The sequence below is a fragment of the Antechinus flavipes genome, chromosome 3 (assembly GCF_016432865.1).
Source record: "Antechinus flavipes isolate AdamAnt ecotype Samford, QLD, Australia chromosome 3, AdamAnt_v2, whole genome shotgun sequence".
Lineage (NCBI taxonomy): Eukaryota > Metazoa > Chordata > Mammalia > Dasyuromorphia > Dasyuridae > Antechinus > Antechinus flavipes.
In genome coordinates, this window is record NC_067400.1 from 183,011,177 (window position 1) to 183,031,982 (window position 20,806).

Genomic DNA, 20,806 nt, shown 5'->3' on the forward strand with positions numbered 1-20,806 from the left:
TTTGCAGCCCTCCTCCTTTCTTAGCTTTCCCCCACTACTTCTATTTTCCCTTCTGTTAGCTTCCCCTTTTTCTTTCTCTTTCTCCTCCCACTGTTCTATGGGGTGAGACAAGTTTCTCTGTGAAGCCAAATATATCTGGCATTCTCTTTCCCCTCAATTATAAAAGTTCTTCTTTTTCTCTTCATGAGATGTAATTTATCTTACTTTACCTCCATTTTCTTCTGCTGGAAATTTTTTACACTCCAAATATTTGTGGGTTCTGTCACTCCCAAACCAATTCAGAGGCTTGATTTGGTGTTGGTTCTGAGGGACATCAGAAAGACCCCAGATAAGACATGTCTCATTTCTGCCATCTTGGCTCTGCTCCCTCAGGATATGCCAAATCTTAATGAAGTTTTGGATTATTTGGCAATTTATGACAACTTTAAGATACTACATTATATTCTATAAATTGGTGTGGGGGTGGGATTCTATTTTGGCAGAACTATGAGAATTTGGGCACACATTCTTTGTGCTATAACAGATTTTTGGGCATTGTCCTGGGAATATTTAATAACAGTAACAAAAATGATCATACCTTTTCATCTGCTGATTTTATGAGGCTCTCTGGTAAAAGATATCATTAGAAGGAAAAGATATCTCATTGCATAGAAATAGTCTAACTTTAATTATAAAAACAATAAACACAAATACATTTATTACTGAAAACAATTAACACAAATCTATTTACTACTGAAAACAATCTATTTACACATGTAAATATTGGAAAATGGCTGAATGAAATATGGTAGATTAATGCAATGGAATTTATAACACTTTCCAAATATAAATTTTATAACCAAGCAAACCTGGAAAAACTTTAAGAAGTCATATAAAGCAAAATCAGCAGAATCAAAAGAGATACTTATTGATTAGATCTGTATAATGGAAACAAAACAGTTCAAAACTTGAAAAAAAAAGTACAGAATATTGAGACAGATTTGAAAGAGGAAACTGCAAACTTTTTCATTTGTTTCTTTGATTTTATCATGTTAAAATGAAAGAGAATTTATTAAATGCCTACTGTGTTCCAAGCACTAGGAATACAAGCAGCAGCTGAGTGACCTAGTGGATAGAGTGGCAATATCAGGTAGTTGTAATTCACTCATTTCCATTCTGTCTGACTTTTTGTGACTCCATTTGGGATTTTCTTTGCAGAGATACAGGAATGATTTGCCATTTCCTTTTTCAGTTCAATTTATAGATGAAGAAACTGAGGCAAACAGGGATAAGTGATCTGCCTGGGATCACATAACTAGTTAAATGTCTAAGACTGGATTTGAACTCAACTCTTCCTGACTCCAAGCCTTTCACTTTATCCACTAAGTCATCTACTGCTTTCCAGTGTGTCTTTGGGAAAGTCAAAAAACATCTTTCAACCTCAGTTCATTCACTGGTAAAAATGTAAAAAATAATAGTGCATACCACACAGAGTTATTGTGAGGATTAAATGAGATGATAATTGTAAAGACCTTTACAAACATTACAGCATTTTAAAAATGGCAGTTATTACTATTATAACTCTTGAAAATAGGAAAAAGAAAGTATTACAAATTTGGAGAGAGGAAGTAGAAGTATTATTGGGTGAAATTAACAGTCTAAAATAAACCCTAGAAGGCAAAATTAAGTCAATGAATTCAGTGCGAATTGTATTATCAAGAAAAATTGTGGAGGAATCTTATTTTTAGAAAATATTTAAGAATAGAAAAAATTATAAACTTGTGCAAATTCTTTATATATAGTTCTATCCAGGTTCACAGGTAATGCTGTCTTTGGATTCTTTCTCTAACCTTATGATTCTATTAAAAACAATTCAGTCAATTTTTTATTAAATAAATTCATCAACATTCTCAGCAACTAAGTTCTAGGCCTTCAAAAATCAGCTGAATTCTACAATGCTACACAGGTTTAACAGGTTTAATAACTGGCTTAATAACTATTCATTTTAGTATTAGGTATACAGATTGGGTGAACAAGTTTATCTTGTTTAATGGGACTTTCCTTTGCTAGTAAAAACATTCCATATCTAATAAAGTAATCTGGTTTTGGTAAAAGAGAAATTAATTAATTTAAACTGATGTTATAGACTGCAGAATTTTATCTCATAAAGAGTAGAATTTTAGAGATAGAAGAAACTTTGAGGATATCTCATTCTGAGGCATGGGGGGAAGGAAGACCATTATAGATGAATTCCATCAAATAGACAAAAAAATTAATCTTAATGTTACCTAAATTCTTTACAAAAAATTAGGGGGAGTGATTAATTCTAGAATTTTATTCTTCTTCCAATGATATTTTATTTAATAATTTGGGACAAAACCCCCTTTTTTCCCCAGACATGAAAACAATAGTTAAGGCTTCACTCATTCCAATTGGTCTGTATGATTGTAATTTTTAATTGCTTGAGCCCTACTGTGCCCATACATCTAATTTTTAAGGGATAATCCTTTATTCAAGATTTTTAATTATGTTCTCAAAATATGATTGTTGTGGTTGGGATGTTCCTCATGATTTCTTGAAATAATGATGTCCGGACTCCTTTTTTTTTTTATTATTATGGCTTTCAAGCAGTCCAATAATTCTTAAATTATCTATCCTTGATCTATTTGACATGTCATTTTCCACCCTGGTGAATTATTTCACATTTTCTTCTACTTTTGAAATACATTCTTTTATTTTATTTGATTGTTTCTTGATGTCCCATGAAATCATTAGCTTTTCCTTGCCCAATTCTAATTTTAAGAAATTATTTTCTTCATTGAGATTTTTATACCTTCTTTTCCATTTGGCCAATCCTGTCATTTGAGAATTTATTTTCTTCAGTATGGCTATGCTTCTTTTACTAAACTGTTAGTTGTTTTTTCATAATTTTATTCCTTTGCCTAAATTTTTCTGTCACTCTTGTTTGATTTTGGAATTTTTTTTTTTAATTCTTCCAAAAATTTTCTTGGGCTTCTGTCTAATTTGCTTTTGTTTTCTTTGAAATTTTGTTTGTTGTTGTTTTGACTTGATTGTTTTCTTCTCAGTTTGTAGCTTGATTTTCCCTGTTATCATAGTAGCTTTTTATGGTCTGGTTCTTTATTTATTATTTGTTCATTTTTCCACCCTATTTCTTGATTTTAATTTTGAACTTTATGTTGAGGTTGGGCTCTGTTCCCATCATGGAGATGGAGGTGGGGAGGAAGAGCACAGTCTCAAGCTTTAGGCTTTTTTGTGCTGTTTTCAGAGGTAATGCTAGGGAGTTTTGTGTATCTCCAAGAGGTCATCTGGTAAGAAGTGTGAGTATTTCTTTCTTAGCCTGCATTCTGATTCTTATCCAGGAAGGGCCATTGATTCCTTAGGATTACATTCAATGTTGTTCCTCAAGGTCCCTTTTGATTAAAAGCATTCTTCTCCACATTGAACTATGACCCAGAATTAGATACAGGAAATAGAGTTGACAAATAGCATTTGGTCCTGCATCTTTGTGCTAGCATGGAATCCCCTATAATCTCTTTCTGATCAGTTGTCTGGTCCCCTTACCATCTCAGACTTGAGAGTTGCCAAAGCTCTCTGGTCTTTCATTCTTATTGGTTTCACGTGAGCCTCCACACCCATGTCACAAATCTTTCTTTCTGATCTTCTAAATCTATTTGAACTGAAAGAATCTCTCATCTGACTTTTATTGGCTCTCCCACTCCAGAATTCAACTTGAGGTCTTTTAAAAAAGTTGTTTGGGAGAATGTTGGGAAAGCTAATCTTTCTCCATTCTGTCATCTTGATTTTGCCCCTAGAAGTCCTCTTGTTCTTTAATTCTTTTTATATGGCAATCAAGGTTAAGTGACTTGCCCAAGATCACATAGCTTGTAAATGTTAAATGTATAAGTTCAGATTTGAACTCAAGTTCTCTTAACTTTAGGACCAGTGCTCTATCCACTGGATCATCTAGCTATTTTCTTAATAACTGGGAATTAATATTATGATATCTGCTATCCTAGAATATAGTGACAAATGATCCCAAATGGTTGTGCTTAGGCTCTTTTATCTTATTTTATTGCTTTTCAATTCTCTACATATTAGCTCTCCTTTTTCACAGCAATCAATATGCCTATCTATAACGTCTCCTCTTTCTTTTTCTTATTTGCTACTTCTCATCTTTTTCAGGCTTTGAATGCAAGTGATCAAAATTTTGTTTATTCATTTTTGTTTTGATAATAGTAACAGGGCTACATGAGATATTTTATAGTAGAAAGGGTATTTTATTTGGAGCCAAATCTTTCAGGTCAAAACCCAAAACTTGAACTTACTAGCTGTGTGAACTAGACTAAAATCCTTTTAAAATGAAGAAACTTTGACTGCTTAGAGGAAACTAGATGTCCTGTAAAGGTTCCTTCCAGACCTAAATCTATGATCCTGTACTTTGAGTCCTTAAAAGCTGTTCAGATTTTTGGTTTTGTTGGGTTAATGAGTGAATTTGAGTTCATAGGATCATAAGTTTATAACTATAAAACTTCTAGTCTGAGCCATTTTACAAATGAGAAAACTGAGACCTGAGTCAGTCAGTCAATAAACATTTAAGTGCCGACTATGTGCCAAGCATCGTCCTAAGTGCTAGGAATATAAAGGAGAGAAAAAAAATGAGCATCCACTCTCAAGAGCAGAGTCTAATTGGGGATTCAACAGTGATGTACAAGTAAGCTATGTGCAGAAATATGAAACATTAAGATGGAACAAAACATTGCCTATAGGAAGTAGGATTTTAGCTAGGATATGAAGGAAGTCAGGAAATCCAGGAGGAAGAAATGAGGAGAGAAAGCCTTAGAGGCATGAGAGAGATAGCCAGCAAAAATTCTCAGTTAGAAGTTGGAGTGTTACTATATTTATAATCCTGGGAAAATCACTTAACTTCTGTCTGCCTCAGTTTCCTCATCTATAAAGTAGAGATAATTGCACCTATCTCCCAAGGTAGAATATATGAGGTAAAAATTATAAAATGTTTAGCATAGTGCTTGGCACATAAGGCTTTATGAATGTAAGACTAATTGGCCTATTTGTTAATTGTTGTTGCTTGTTTAGAAACAGCAAAGGAAGCTAGTGTTATTAAATCACAGAATATGTGGAGTGGATGGGGAGAGGTAGGATGGCTATAAAATGTAAGAGGACTGAAAAGATAAGGGACCACAGGTTATGAAAAGCTTTCTTTGACTAACTCCAAAATTTTTATTTGATCTTGAAGGTGATCTTGGATTCTGGAGCCCTTGGAGTATATTGAGTAGGGAGTGACATAGTCAGATATTTTCTATGTCAATGACAAGATCATTGACATCTGAGGAGAGGATGGACTTGAGAGGAGAGACATTTGTGATAAGTGAACCAACCAGGAGGTTATTGTAATAATCTAAGCACAGGGTAATAAAGGGCTGCACCAGAGAGTTTGTCATATCTGAAGAGAGAAGGGAACATATGCAAGAGATGTTAGAGAGGAAAACTCAACAAGCTTCAATTGATAATAGTCACAAAGGGAATAAAAAGCTAGATGTTTTGTCCCCAAATCCAGCCCTCTTTCCAAGGGACCAGTCCCAGATGGATGGGATGTCATTGTTTTAAAGTTTACATTTTGACTTTCTTTTATAGTAAAGATACAAAGAGGCTAGAAATGTCCCCATTCCCCCTCAAAAAAGAAACAAAACAACCTTCAACAAATAGAGCAATCTAACTTTAAAACTCAATTTATTCATAACTCATTGATTTGCACAAATTTCTTCTGACTTCCATTTTCATCATATGTGTAGAATCTTAATTTAGCCAAATTTTTGGAGTTCTATTTTTATAGCTCAAGCCTGGGAGAGAGAGCTTAAGGTAGAGAGATAGGTGAGGAAAGAAATGCACTTTTAGACAATATTAACCATCAGATTAATAAAGATACAAGTTGATGACAACTTTATTGGAAAACAAATACTTTAGATTGGAACCAATAAAAAAGTTTGTTGCAAATCAAGAACTTTGTGTTTTAATACATAAAAATATTTAGCATCTGTTGAAGTTATACAAACAAGTGAACAAACATGCTTTTATAATAAAAACATACAAACAATATTGTTTATCAAAAAATGGCTCAATGCTTTTCTTTCTGAAGAATGATAGGGAGGACATCTCTCAATGATGTTGCCTTGCTACATTTGCCACAACTTTTTTTTTTTTGACTAAAACTGTCAGCATTGTAACTAAAAGTACAATTTAAAAAATCTCATTAATTTGATATGTCATGGGGGTGCGGGGGATATAGCCTTCTGAGGCAACCAGAAAAAAAAAACTAATGTGTTTATTAAAAAGCAAAAAGGCAAAAGGAGTTCACCCAGAATGAAAAATTAAAATTTTCCTCTCTGAGAAACCAATGTAATTAAATCTTCTTGTGTTAATTCTTCTCCAGTTGCACTTCTCACTTCTTAGAAATCTTAAGTGTTCATTCTTTTTTAATCATTTTCTTCACCTTCTCTTTCTTTCACAGACTACACTATTATTTCTAAGTTAGAACAATCCTAAGATTTAGAATTTACTCTCATATTCCCAAGATTCCTAACAAACCTACTTAGCAGAACATTATAAATAAAACTTTTGTAAGGCACTTAATAGGAAGTTTTCTTTTTTCTTTTTTTACATGTGGCACCATCACAAGTGTTGTACCACTGTATTGTAATAAATGTTTGTTAACTGAAATTATCCGTGTCCTTTCTAAAATCTCTATGAATATAATCTTATAAGAAGAAATAAAGGTTTCTCTAAGATATGCTTGTATTTTTATTTCTTTTGAGACCGGCATCTAAAAAACTGTTATGTGCTTCAGTGAAATCTTGATCCCAATATAAATGACACTCATTTCTCGGTCTCCCCCCGCCCCCCACCCCTTCTCCTATTTTCAAATTTGCAATTCCAGAGAATTGTTTTCACCAATGTAATTAAAGGCTTCAAAATAAAATTCTCATTGTTTCTTTAGAAACTGACAGGTGGCAGCAGATGTAGATTTATACAACAAGTGCAAAAAGGATACAAAAATATCTATGAAATTCCATTTCTCAAAGCTTAAAAAACAGTTTTGGGAGGAATTTTTTAACTGCATTGCTCTCTGAAGGAAAGCGTCAAGATCAAGTTTGCCAGCTATCTTTTCTAGACAGGTATTAATTTCTAAATCCATTCTGTTATTTCATATCATCTTTCTCAAGTCATATTCTCACATACAGAGAGAGACAAAGAGACACAGAGAGAGAAAGACAGAGACAGAGACAGAGACAGAGACAGAGACAGAGAAAGAGGGGGGAAGGAGGGAGGGAGGGAAGGAGGAACAGAGACAGAAACAAAGACAGAGAGACAGAGAGAGAGAGACAGAGAAAGAGACAGAGAGAGAGAGAACTCTCAAGACTGGAAAAGTCACCATGACAAACTGTCCAACCTAGAAATCTTTTAAAGCAAACAGACAGCTTCTACTTATAAAAAGACCAGTCATCTGTTCAAGCTTTCAGAACAATTCCCTGAGTGCTTAAAGTGCCATGTACTATTTCTTCTTAGAGTTCAGAGCAGAATCTAGAACCAGGGGTTCCCTTGTGGAAGAAGACCAATGCCGCTGTGCTGGCATGTGGTAACGGAGACATCTCCAGAATTTTGTCTTTGCAGATGGGGATTCTTCCATGAAGTTCCCTTTCCATCGGATGACACCATGCTTCTGTCTGAGGTATTTAATGGATTCTGGCATATCTCCATAGCTCTTAATTTTTTCTAGTTCAACCAGGATGATTTTAATTCCATCTTGGACAAGAGCATTATACATAGCTATTTGCTGTTCTGATGTGTTTCCCAGCCAATTGTAACTTGATTGCTCCCCTGCTAAGACAATAATCAGTCTTCTACTTTTCATAATGTTCTCGTTGATAGCCATGATAGCATCTGAAAAATACAAGGTATAATATAATATGCAAAGTCATATTCAAGTCAGCATTCTTCTAACCTCTTTTCCTGCTTTTCTCTTTGCAATTCATTGCTCTTACTAATTTGACCATGCTATTACCTTAATCAAAAACCTTTAGTGCCTAGAAGACAATAAATCAATAAACATGTATTAAATGCCTACCATATACTAGGCCATATACTAAGCATTGAGGATACAAAAAGACAAAAGAGAGTCTCTGTTCTCCTGGAACTTAATTTAACACCCAACAAACTCAAAGTCCCTCCATTGTCTGTCCCAAAAAAATGCAAGTTCCTTGAGAAGAAGGCCTCTTTCATTTCTGTCTTTGTATATTTGTGTACTCAGTGCCTAATAAAATCTTCCCCTCCCAGAATGAATTTTTGGTTTTTGCGACTAGGTAAAAGAGGTCGATATTTACCTCAATTCTTACCTAGCCTTAATCACTGGATGGGTATCACCTTAGTCAAACTGAGACCTGTTAAAGACCTTAACTTTTTAAGACCAAGATCTTCCCTTACATCAAGGGCCATCTCCAAGTCATCCTGCTCTATATTTTGCCACTGGATCCAGATGGTGCCTTTACATGGTCTTCCCTCAATTAATAGAGTGAGGCTGGTGCCTTTACATGGTCTTCCCTCAATTAAATACAACTCATTTGCATGTCATACCATGATTTCATAATCCTCTTTAAAAATGAAGGTCAAATAGCAACAGCCCAACCGAGTAGTTAGTGCATAGTTACTTAAAAATATTGTTGCTTATTGACTGACTGATTGATATGGCTCCATCGTACCTTTCCTATCTTATTAAACATTACTTCCATTTACAATATCAGCCAAAATGGACTATTACATAGATATTTTTTATCTTATGTAGTCATTTTTTGACTTTCCATAATCATATCATTCCTCCAAGCCTAAAATATACTCTCTTATCTCTCTCTCTCACTGGTAAAAATCCCCTCATCTTGAAAGGCTCAGTTAAGCCTTCCTCCCCATCCTACCAACTTAAAACAATAATCTCCTCTTTCTCAAAACTTCCTATAGCACTATATTTTGATACCCTAAGAACTCATAGTTGAAAATTGGTTGGATAGTAACCTTCATTCCCGAAGGGTACCAAATGACATCATTATGTTCAGTTCAAGTTAGTGTGTCCTGTTGTGGCTAATCAGATCAATATGATGTTAGAATGCTCTTCCACAGGTCAGATACAAATACTCTGTATGAGCATAGATGAAAAAAATCCTCCTATGAAGCCATTTTGTCTGACTCATATCGGACCAGAGACCATCTTGTCTTTGTTCAAAGGCATTTTTGAATGGTTTTGTTTATATGTTTCTTGTAAAATTTTCTCTTTGAAAATGGGGGTTTTAAAATTTAGCATTAATGTTGCTATGTGTTTTCTGTGTAGGATCTCTTTGCCTCTGATAGCTTCACTGAATTCCCCTTGGCCAATTCTAATTTTTTTTTCCCTGAGGCAATTGGGGTTAAGTAACTTGCCCAGGATCACACAGCTAGGAAGTGTTAAATGTCTGAGATCAGATTTGAACTCAGGTCCTTCTAACTTCAGGGCTGGTGCTCTATCCACTGTCCCACCTAGCTACCCTGCCCAATTATAATTTTGAAGAATTATTTTCTTTTTTAAGATTCTTCTAGTTGGTTGACTTCTCAAAATCTTTTTTTCTTAGATAATTATTTGTCATTTGTTTTTCCTCAATATCTCTCGTATGATTTTTAAAGTCTTTTTTGAGTTCTATGAATTCTTTCTGGGCAGGTTAGCCATTTAATGTTACTCTTTGAGCTAGGAGAAGCTTTTTTTACTTCCATGTTCTCCTCTGAAGATGAAGCATAGGCTTCCCTATTTCCATAATAAATTTTATGCTTGGATTCTTTCATTGTTGCCTGTTTATTTTTTTAAATGAGAACTTTTTAGAGAAAGCACCTCTAATCCTGAAGTGGATAGGGAGTTTGGGAGATGGTGCCTCTGGCTTCACTTCAGCTTACCCTCTGACCTGGAACTCCAAACCAGAAGCTCCCCACCTCTTGCAAATGCAACCAGCAGCATCTCTGCTCCATTGCTTTTGTACTCACTAGGTGTGCTGCTTCCTTTTTGCTTAGGAGTTGCATCTTTGTTGCACAGCTGGGCCTGGCATTCCTTTTCAGGAGAGATTCCCTCAGTCTTCCTGGACTCCCCACAAGGTCCAAGACCTATAGATGTGGCTGAGGCTCCAGATGCCAGCTAGTCCCAGGGCTCCCCTTCTGCTGTTTCTTCAGAGCTATCCTGGAGATGTTTTCATGTTTTCACTTCATATCAGTTAAACTCTGGTCTGGATCTGGAGTCTTTCTTTGGGTCTTCTTGGTTTTCCCAAGAGGACCCCTGTTCTGTTCCAAGTCATCTTTGTTTTTCATTGATCTATATTGGTCCTAAGGCACAATTTTGTTTTTTGTAGGGAAATATGGAGAGCTTGGGGTTTTCTAACCTACTCTGCCATCTTCCCAAAAACTTCCTCTAGATCTTTTTTTTTCAAAAATAGAAATGCTTTACCCTTTGATCCAGCAGTATCTCTACTGGGTCTGTATTCTAAAGAAATCCAAAAAAGAGGGAAAAGAAACCACGTAGCAAAAATATTTGTAGTAGGCTTTTTGTAGTGTCAAGGAACTAGAAAATGAGGGGATGCCCATCAATTAGGGAATGGCTGAATAAATTGTGGATTATTGTTCTATATGAAATGATGAGCAGGCTGATTTCAGAAATAGCCTGAAAAGACTTGCATGAACTGATGCCATGAGGTAAGTAGAACCAAGAGAACATTGTACATAGCAACAAGATTATGTGATGATGATCAACTGTAATAAACAGCTCTTTTCAACAATAAGATATTTAAGGCAATTCCAATAGTCTTGTGATGGAAAAAGTCATCCACATCCAGAGAAAAGACTGTGGAGATTGAATGTGGATCAAAACATAGTATTTTCACCATTTTTGTTGTTGCTATTGTTTTTTCTTTCTCATTTTTCCCCTTTTGATCTGATTTTACTTGCACAGCATGATAAAAGTAGAAATATGTTTAAAAGAATTACACATGGGGAAGAGCCAAGATAGCAGAGAATAAACACATCTCTATCAGAGCTCCCCTTGGTGTCTCTCAGAGCAACACCTCTGAGCTGGTTTGGAGTGATAGAACCCACAAATATTTGGAGTAAAACAAATTTCCAGAAGAAGATACTTTGGAAGAACTTCTGAAAAGGTGTGTTTCAATCAGGCAGAGGGAGAGGCTGACAAATCCAGACTGCAGTGCAAGGAGACTTTTGGGGGGGGAGAAGAGGGAGGAGAGCCAGGGCATTGTGGCATCTGTGCACTGGGAAATCTTCTGCAGTTCTTAGGTTACTCTATCCTATTACAAGCCAGTAGTTCAACAGATTTGCTGTGAGATATTCAAAGCAATTTAAAAAAGCAAATTGCACCCTAGAAAAACTTGGGACCTGGCCAGCATCGGAAGACAGTCAGCAGCACTGGCCCCAGGGCAAACTAAAGTGGTTGTCACCATTAAGAGCAAATCTCAACCTTTTAAAAAATGAGCAAAAAAGTAAAAAGAACTCTGACTATACACAGCTTTTATGGAGAAAGAGAAGAACAGACCTCAAACCCTAAGGATCCTAAAGGCAAATCAGCTTCAGATAAAGGCCCAAAGGGTGATATGAGTTAGTCCTCATTTCACAAAGCTCTCTTGGAAGAATTCAAAAAGAATCTTAAAAGAGAGTTAAAAGAAAAATGAGGAAAGGAAATGAGATCTTTGTAAGAGGGTATGGAAAAGGAAAACAGAAATTATCTGAAGAAAACTCCTTAAAAAATAGATTTGATGAGATGGAAAAATCATATCATTCCTTATAAAATAGATATGAAAAAGAAACCAATTCATTCAAAAACAAAATCTGTGAAATGGAAAAAAATGTAATGAACAAAACTCCTCATTTAAAAATGTAAAAGGAGATTTTAAAAAAGCTAACTGAACAGAATTACACATCCATTACATAATGGATTACTTGCTGCCCAGAGAAGGGAAGGAGAAAAAATTGGAACACAAGGTTTTGCAAGAGTAAATGTTGAAAACTGTATTTGCTTGTATTTTGAAAAATAAAAAAGTATATATATTATTACTATTTTTAAAAATAGAAATGATTGATTACTCAACTCTTTCTAAAGACACCAATGATCTTTTAGATGACAGATTTAATCTTCTTTTCTCAATCCTCCACATAGATTTTGACATTTAAGCACCAACTTCTCTTGGATTCTCTTTAGATTTTTATGTCACATCTCTCTCAATTCTCTTCCTATCTGCTTGACTGGTTCTTTTTAGTTTCCTTGATTGCTATTGTTGTCTTTGTTTAGTCATTTTTAGTCATGTTGAGCTCTTTGGGTCCCCCTTTGGGGTTTTCTTGACAAAGATAGTGAAATGGTTTGCATTTCCTTCTCCAGCTCACTTTATAGATAAGTAAACTGAGACAAACAGAGTTAAATGGTTTGTCCAGGATCACACAGCTAGTAAGTTTCTGAGGCCAGATATGAATTCAGAAAGATGAGTCTCCCTGACTCCAGGCTCAGCACTCTATCTATTCTGCCACTAATTTTTAATCCAGACCATGCTAACTCACTGAGTTAGTTCTGACTTCACCTTTTCAACTTCTCCTTGCATATTATCTTCATTGGTTGTCTCATCAGCTTCCAGGGGTTCAATTATCTTCTGTACAGAGATGATTCCCAAATCTGTATATTGATCTGTAACTTCTCTCCTAAGCTTCAGTCTCACATTTATAAGTATGTCTTGGACATATAAAACTTGATGTGCCATAGACATGCCAGACACAACATGTCTAAACTAGAACTCATTATCTTTTCCCCAGAACCCTCTACTCTTCCTCATTTCCCTGTTACTATTGAGATAACCTCTCTCATCTTAGTCCCTCAGGCTTACAATCTCTGTGTCATTCTTGACTCCTCTCTCTCACTCATTCCTCAAATCCCATCTGTTACAAAGTATTTTCATTCCTTCCTTTACAACATTTCTCACTTCCTGTCCTTCTCTCCATTCACTCACCCATCACCCTGGTGAAAACGCTTATCAAGTCCTGCTTGGATAATTATTGTAAAAACATTCTGGTTAGTTTCCATGCCCTAAGCTTCTGTCTACCCAATTCATTCTCTACTCAGTTATCAAAGTGATTTTCCTAAAGTGCATGTGTGGCCATGTCATGCTCCATCCTCTACTCAATGAATTCCTGGTTCACTATTGCCTCCAGGATTAAATATAAAATATTCTGGGTGGAATTTAAAGTATTTCACAACTTCATCTCTTTGTGCAGTTTCAGTCTTATACTTTACTTCCCTCCATATATTTTATGATCCAGCAACAACTGCCTTCTTACTGATGCAGTACATAGATTTGAAATCAAAAAGGCTTCAGTTAAAATCTTTCCTCAAATATTTATCATCTGTGTGACTCTTGGTATGTAACCTAACTACTTTAATCCCCAATTTTCTCATCTGAAAAAATAGTGATAATAATAGCACCTACTTGATAGGGTTAATATAAGGGTCAAATGAGATAACATACCTAAAGTATTTTGCAAACCTTAAAGTATCATATAAATGATTCTAGCTAGCCATGGTAGTGATAGTGGTAGTAATAGTAGTAGTAGTAGTAGTAGTGATGGTGGTTGTTGTGGTGATAGTAGTAATACTGGTCATAGTAGTAGTGGTAGCAGCAGCAGCTAGGTGGCACAGTGGATAGAGTATGCCTAGTGTAAGGAAGATTCCATTTTGGGAATTTAAATCTCACTTCAGGAACTTACTAGTTTGGTGACCCTGGGCAAGTCACTCATCCTTGTTTGCCTCAGTTTCCCTATCTGCAAAAAAAAAAAAAAAAACTAAAGAAGGAAATGGCAAAATACTCTAGTATCTTTGCTAAGAAAGCCTCAAATGAGGACACAAAGAGTCAGGCATAGCTGAAAAATTATGGAAGAAGAAGGAAAAAAAGGGGAAGAAAAAGAGGAAGTAGTAGTAGTAGTAACAGCAGTAGTAGTAATAGTTCTAAATCTGTGACTCTATGAAATATAAAACATTACATATTATTAGAAAGTTCTTCTTCCCCCATTTTAAACCTTCTCCATACCTTCTCCAACAAGGTCATCCCTTCCATAGATGAACAGATTATATCCACATTGATTTTCTAAGACTTCAGGCAAGATTTTAAACACAAAGATGTCTGAGATGTAGGTGGACCCTTCTCCAAAATTTTTTGGATATAATATATATGCATCATAAACTTTCCCATCTGAAGCTAAAGAATGAAATATAATGTATTTAGCATTCAAAAAGTTAGTCCTGACAAAGTAGAAATTACAAACATCTATTTCCAAATTAATATTAATGTTTTTTGGAATCATAATGTGAATAAAATAATAGCTACCACAAAAGGTCTATTTAATTATTTAAATATATATATTTATATTTATATTTACACGCACATACACACACACACATATAATATCCCTGTTTAAATAGTCAAGTTACCAATTTGGAAGTGGCCCCTCTTTCTCAGAAAAGCCAAAAAGAAAAATGAGAAAACTTTTTATGTTAAGTGATATATTTTTTCACTACTGCATTTAACATGATTTTGCAGTCAAAATTACTGATTTAGAGTTAAAAATAAATGTTAGCTTAGATTTTCTAAAGCATCCTGTTATCATGTAGAACATTTAGAATGAATAAAAATTATAGTATATGATTTTTAAAATTCATTCGTTTCTTAACTTATAATAAAAAAATGGAAGAAAATATTCATGCATTGACCCTCTTCTCCTTCAAGTGTAATCACTATGATGTAATTAGCCTGAGATCTAAAATAAGTTCAATTTTGGGCCTCTTTAGCAGAGTTATGGCTCCCACTTCCTCTCCCAAAGTCTCACCCATAAATTCTAACTTCCTGTCCTTTAAGTAGGTTGGTGAGTGATTAGTTCTGCTCCCCCACCCCTACTCTATGATAGATCTCATCTGAGATGCCCCAATCTGCTAACCTGTTTCTCTAGAAGGCATACTGCATAACAGAGATCATGAAGGACTATTAAAAATATCCACCTGTAGCCACCTCACTCCTATCCCAACAAAGTAGTTTCAAAATGGAGAAAATTTCAGTTACCAGAATAAAAAAAGTTTTTTATCACAATGTTTACATTCTATAGACAAAATGACTTCATGCTTCATACAAAATGACTTACAAAGTAATATAACAATTTTTATTAAGATATTCTTATCTGTAAGTCTATTAAACATGGGCCACAAGGAAACAAGTAACAGCAACAAAAGCCAGATTGTCACCTCCTTGTCCAAGTTATAAATATTCAAAAGATAATGTTATACAGGAAAAAAAAATTACCTTTTTTCAGGATAAATGGATGGCAAGAATCCCTATATAAAAGCACAATTTCAACTTTGAAAAATTTGTAGAGAAACACAGAGAATGTAACTATTAGTGCCAAAGAGATGAATCCTCCAATCAAGTACATTCTGGCATCTAGGACTACCTCAAAAAAGGAAGGAAATGCAAATATTATACCTTAGGCAATTAGATTTTAAGCACATCTGAATGAAAAAGAGTCTTTTAAGTTTAATTTCTCTGGTTTCTTACAACATTGTCTCTTGTTTTCATTATATCAGATATACAGATATATGTATACCTATCTATCTATCTATCTACACCTGTGTTTCCTTCCTTAGTTTTATCTTATTTCCTTTCTTCCTTTCTTACTTGCTTTCTTGCTTTCCCTAGGGAATTGAGGTTAAGTGACTTGTCCAAGGTCACATAGTTAATGAGTGTCTGAGGTAGGATTTGAACTCAGATCTTCCTGACTCCAGGGCTATTGCTCTATATTAGAATAGTGTTTCTATCTATAATTTTCCACTAAAAATCATCTTTTAATTCATGAGACGGTTGTGACCTGCATCAGTAAATGGAATTTACACACCAAAGAAATCATGGATTTTAAAATATTGAACTAAAATATAAATCCATCTTTCTAGTAATAAATGATATTTATGAATTAATATCCCAAAAAATGTCCAAAAAAAACCCCGTCTCAACTTATACACAAGTTATACAGCAACTTGACTGCTCTTGGATTCTAGGTCCACAAGTTCCCCTCCCCACAAATTAAAGCTAGTATATTTATTAATTTATATTTTGTAATATAAATTTATACTTATAAAACATAAGTTAGTTTATTAATATAAAATTATGTTTATGTATAAATAAATTTATAGATGTACATATATATATATATATATATATATATATATATATATATATATATATATATATAATTTTTTTCCTGAGCAATTGGAGTTAAGTGACTTGCCCAGTATCTGAGGCCAGATTTGAACACAGTTCCTCCTGATGCCCTACATTTATATTTTTATATAAAAAGCCTCTTCATCATGACTTGAAAGTGACTCTGGATTCTATATATACATTTATTCTCCTTTTTAAGTGGAGAGCTTAGTACAATCTGATATAACTGTAATTCTAATAAACAATCAAATTGCTTACCTCTTGGTTTCAAGGCAATATATGTTGTTACTATACCAGCATCATTGCTAACCCAGCATAAAAATGGGTACAAATAATGTCTACTTTCCACTTTTAAAATGACAAGCCTTGAAACTCTTGTAACAGTGTTCAAATTGTTTAAATTTGGAACTCTATTCAAGAAAGAAAAAAAATAAGGCTGGTTAGGAAAATTTCAATACTTCAATATTTTGTTTCTCTTTTTTCATTAAAATAAATTATTGCATAGGTAATGACAAAGTCTTCATGCTGTTACCTGTGTTGTGATTTCCCATCACTAGTTCTGTTTGAGCAGAAACTTGATAACTATTTTTCAGAGCTGTGACAGAAAACATTTTTGTATGGAGCAAGAGGATGAAACTAAATAATTTCTAAGGACCTTTCCAACTTTAAAAGATTATGACAAACACCTTAATTGCAACACAAGTCTGGCTATGTCATACAAAACTATTGTGGGTTTCATGTCATATTAAGACAAGGAAGCTTCTAAGAAGGTCTTTACAGTGATGTGTCCTGAATAATGAGACCATGGAGATGGAATCAGCATAGAGAAGTAAATAGCAGGAAGGATAAAAGATTAGTAGAGAAGAATTTCTTGGAAGAGAGTGAGTATAAGGAAGCTGAGGCAGTTATAGAGAAAAAAAAAATAACTCAGCATTGTTGTTAGGAAAAATTAAGAATGCCATAAGGGAGCATTTGAGGAACAGGGATCAAGTAAGGGATGACATGCAAGTTTCTCTTGTACATTTGCTTGGGTAAGATGCCAAGAAAAAGAAAAGATAACTTCAGGAAGATTTCTATAAGAACAAGATTCCACAGAAGTTGGCAAGTTCAGATAGCCACAGAGAGTCCTTGCTTTCTCAGTAATGAAGGGAATGACTTGAAGGAAGGGGGTGGAGGGGGAGAATCCAAAAAAAAGAATCAGAGAGTTACTTTGGAAATGAATAGTTAAAGTCCAATTTATGATGTCAAGATAAAAATGAATATATCAAGATTGCAATTAGGATTTTCTACACACAAATATACTCAAACACTTGGATCTCCACTCAGTAGAGTAAAAAGTATGTAATTTTATTTTATAAGCACTTCTAGAACAAATTGTGTGTGTGTTAAAGAGAACTCAGTCCAACAGGGATAAACAGGGGAACAAGATTTAAGGGCCCAATTTTTACAAAATTAACAATAATAGCTCTCAATTATTGATTACTTTACAATTTACATAGAATTTTACTTATAGCAGCCCTTTGTAATATTTGTATCATTATTGTTATTCAATTGTATTTGACTTTTCATGACTCTTTTTGAGATTTTCTTGTCAAAGAAGATAGAGTGGTTTGAAAAGTAGGGGCAAACAGGATTAAGTGACTTGCTCAAGATTAATTGACTTGTCTGAAGCCATATTTGAACTCAGGAAGACAAGTCTTCCTAACCATGGAGCCAGCATTCTATCTACCCTGCCCAGCTCCTGCTTGTCCCTGTATAAATATCTCTACATTTTAACTACAATGAAATTTTGAAGATTGTCAGAACTCTTCATATTGCTAGCTATGGAGTTTCAGAATATTCTAAAACCTAATAAGAATGATCTTACCTGGTGAGTCCACTTTCTGCCAAGGTTAATAGAGTCTTAGAGACTCTCCTAATCTTTCACCAAGAAAGGTAAATTAAATGACGGCATAATATAGCAAAAAGAATACTTATATTGAAATAAGGAAATGGGAGCTCTACCACCCAACTTTATCACTTTGGATAAGTAATTTCATTTTTCAGTTCTCAGTTGTTTTTTAATTTATAAAATGACAATATTGGATTAGATAATTAATAAAATCTTTAAATTTTTTTAATCTATAATTTAAACTGCTTTTTAAAAAGGAATTTTGATCATTTCTTAGCTTGGTAAAGATTCTATTGATGACTTAACAAAATAACAACGAGTCTTTTCCTTTATATTTACATAATAATGAAGCACTTACAAAAGTTCAGACCATGTGACATTAGGTTCATTGTTAGCATACGATCCATTCCAAGTCCAGTATTGAATATCATTCTTTTGAGCTGTGAAGTTACAGTCTAAAAGCAACTGGGATCCTACAAAAATAACATTCAAAAACTCTTTGATATCTTTCTTCACTAATGTGAGAGGAAAATATATGCAGTTTATAAATGAGAGCTTTTAGCTCATTAGAAAGGACAGAAAACCAAATGTTGGTATTACTCACCAAGTTCCACTTCTATTGTCCTGTTTTCTGGACTCAGAATCTTTGGTATATTTTTCTTTCCTCTTCCTAAGAAAATAAAGTAAATGATATTTTTCACAACGATTTCTAAGTCTTCAACATACTGTAATTTCAAAGAATTAACTCACAAAACTGGCTAGATCACATCTATCTAAGCAATAACCCAAGTCTTCAGGCAATGTAAGGTAGCTGACATGGAATTAGGTGTATGAAAGAGATGAGGAATCTGCCTGTACATGCCCAAATTAACATCATATCCTAAATCCTTTGGTTATTACTCAGCCAGAGCTACTGGTATTGTTAAAGTGTAGCCTTCCATTTTTACTGAATTCATGATAAAGACAACTCTAATAAGCATGTGTCAGTTAATGTGTCAGTGTAAAACCCTGTGTTTTAAGGCCTTTCATTCTGCAATTTCTCTTAAAGTGATTGTAATCATCTTCAAAGACAAAGGTAGAGATAGAGAGGAATAGAATAAAGCTTTTGCTTGGATAGAGAAAATAATAATAAAGGTTTCTTAGGGCAAAGTAGGGATTAGAGTCCTCTGGAAGTCCCTGTATCTTGAATTGAAAGCTGGATGATGGTGTGCCAGTGTCTGATTTAAGAAATAAAGATGGCATGATACCCCAATTATCCATTTCTTCAAAATTTGGACTTGCCTGGAACATCACTTGTAGTTTTGGTTATTATACTATCCCAAGAAAGATAAAATTGAGATGGAAGATGAGCAGAGAAGAGCAAATAAAATTACTAAGATAATAGAGGGGTGACTAAATAAAAACAAATGAAAATAATTAAGACTTTTCAACATAGTAAGGTGAAGAGCAAGGGTAGAAACATGATCAAATTTTATAAAGTCTTAAAAGTTAAATTTAAATATATACATATATTTGTATTTATTGTCCTTCCCTAAGATGAAATAGAACCACTGGATAATCAACCTGTTGACTTACAGTTGAGAGTTCCAATAGTATAGGACTTTGTCTACAACTTTTGGAAAGTCTGCAAGTCCTTGCTGCTAGAATGATATCTAGAGCAAAAGACTTCATCTCTCTAAGATAAGAGATTAGACTTTATATTCATGCTTTGGAGTACATTGTCCCATTAAGAGCACTCAGACACCAAAAGTACTTTCTTCCTTTAGAACATAGTTAATTTTATTCCATGTACTTACTAAGGTAGCAATGAACCTTTAAGTGTTAAGCATCAGACAATGGAAAATAAAGGAAGAATGTCTGGCTGCATAGCTATGAACAGGCCATGTCACTCTCTTTAAATATTATATTTAATATCATCTGAACTATGGGACAACAAAACTAGTTTATTTCTAAGATACTTTTCAAAGCTCTAAGATTATTTGACACTTACCTATAATGTTTAGATGTATTGCCCGAGTAATGTTATAATGCTGTCCCATATAATCATAGGATAAAAGGCAAGTATAATGCCCCTCATCTTCTTTCTCTACATTACCCAGATAAAGATGATTTTTTAGGACTTTAAATTTTGTATTGCCAAGGAGAGGTTTGCAATCCTAGACACAGAAAATAAATTCCTTTATTGGATATACACATATATATACATATATGTACACACACATACATACATAAACATACATATATACATGCACATACCACAGGAATAATCTCTGTCCCTAATCATCCCTCTCTCTTCCCCCTATTGTCACCTTCTAGTATTTAGATTTATATGACTTTGGAACTTATAGATAGAATGGAAAAGAATTTCTTTGCTGTTTTATTTACTTCATTCCTAACCATCTTAGTGACTATAATGTTAATGGGTCCTTTCTTAAACTATTTCCTTCCTTTGCTATTTTTCTTAAGCTGTATGTCTTATCTTCTGGGAATAACCATGTCACTAGTTTTCAAAGGTATTCAATATGTATCTAGGCCTTAGCTGCCCCAATCTGTTTTCTTAAACTAAATGTAGAGAGAAGCAAGTAAA

General features: G+C 34.2%; 1 protein-coding gene across 6 annotated transcripts in view; it reads right to left on the bottom strand.

Annotated features, from left to right (window-relative positions):
- Positions 1-5,731: 5,731 nt before the first annotated feature.
- The window catches only part of LOC127553548 (interleukin-1 receptor type 1-like), a 73,456-nt gene continuing 58,381 nt past the window's right edge, over positions 5,732-20,806 (bottom strand). For 4 of the 6 annotated variants that reach the window (XM_051984333.1, XM_051984332.1, XM_051984334.1 and 1 more), the window contains 7 exons: positions 20,210-20,375; positions 18,824-18,889; positions 18,578-18,692; positions 16,587-16,738; positions 15,417-15,560; positions 14,154-14,321; positions 5,732-7,956 (listed from right to left, as the gene is read on the bottom strand). In XM_051984333.1, the coding sequence (XP_051840293.1) occupies positions 7,568-7,956; positions 14,154-14,321; positions 15,417-15,560; positions 16,587-16,738; positions 18,578-18,692; positions 18,824-18,889; positions 20,210-20,375 (1,200 nt within the window). In that variant the 3' untranslated portion in view covers positions 5,732-7,567. Of the gene's footprint in view, positions 7,957-14,153; positions 14,322-15,416; positions 15,561-16,586; positions 16,739-18,577; positions 18,693-18,823; positions 18,890-20,205; positions 20,376-20,806 lie in introns of all 6 variants that reach the window. The other 2 variants (XM_051984331.1, XM_051984336.1) reach the window with 2 other exon arrangements.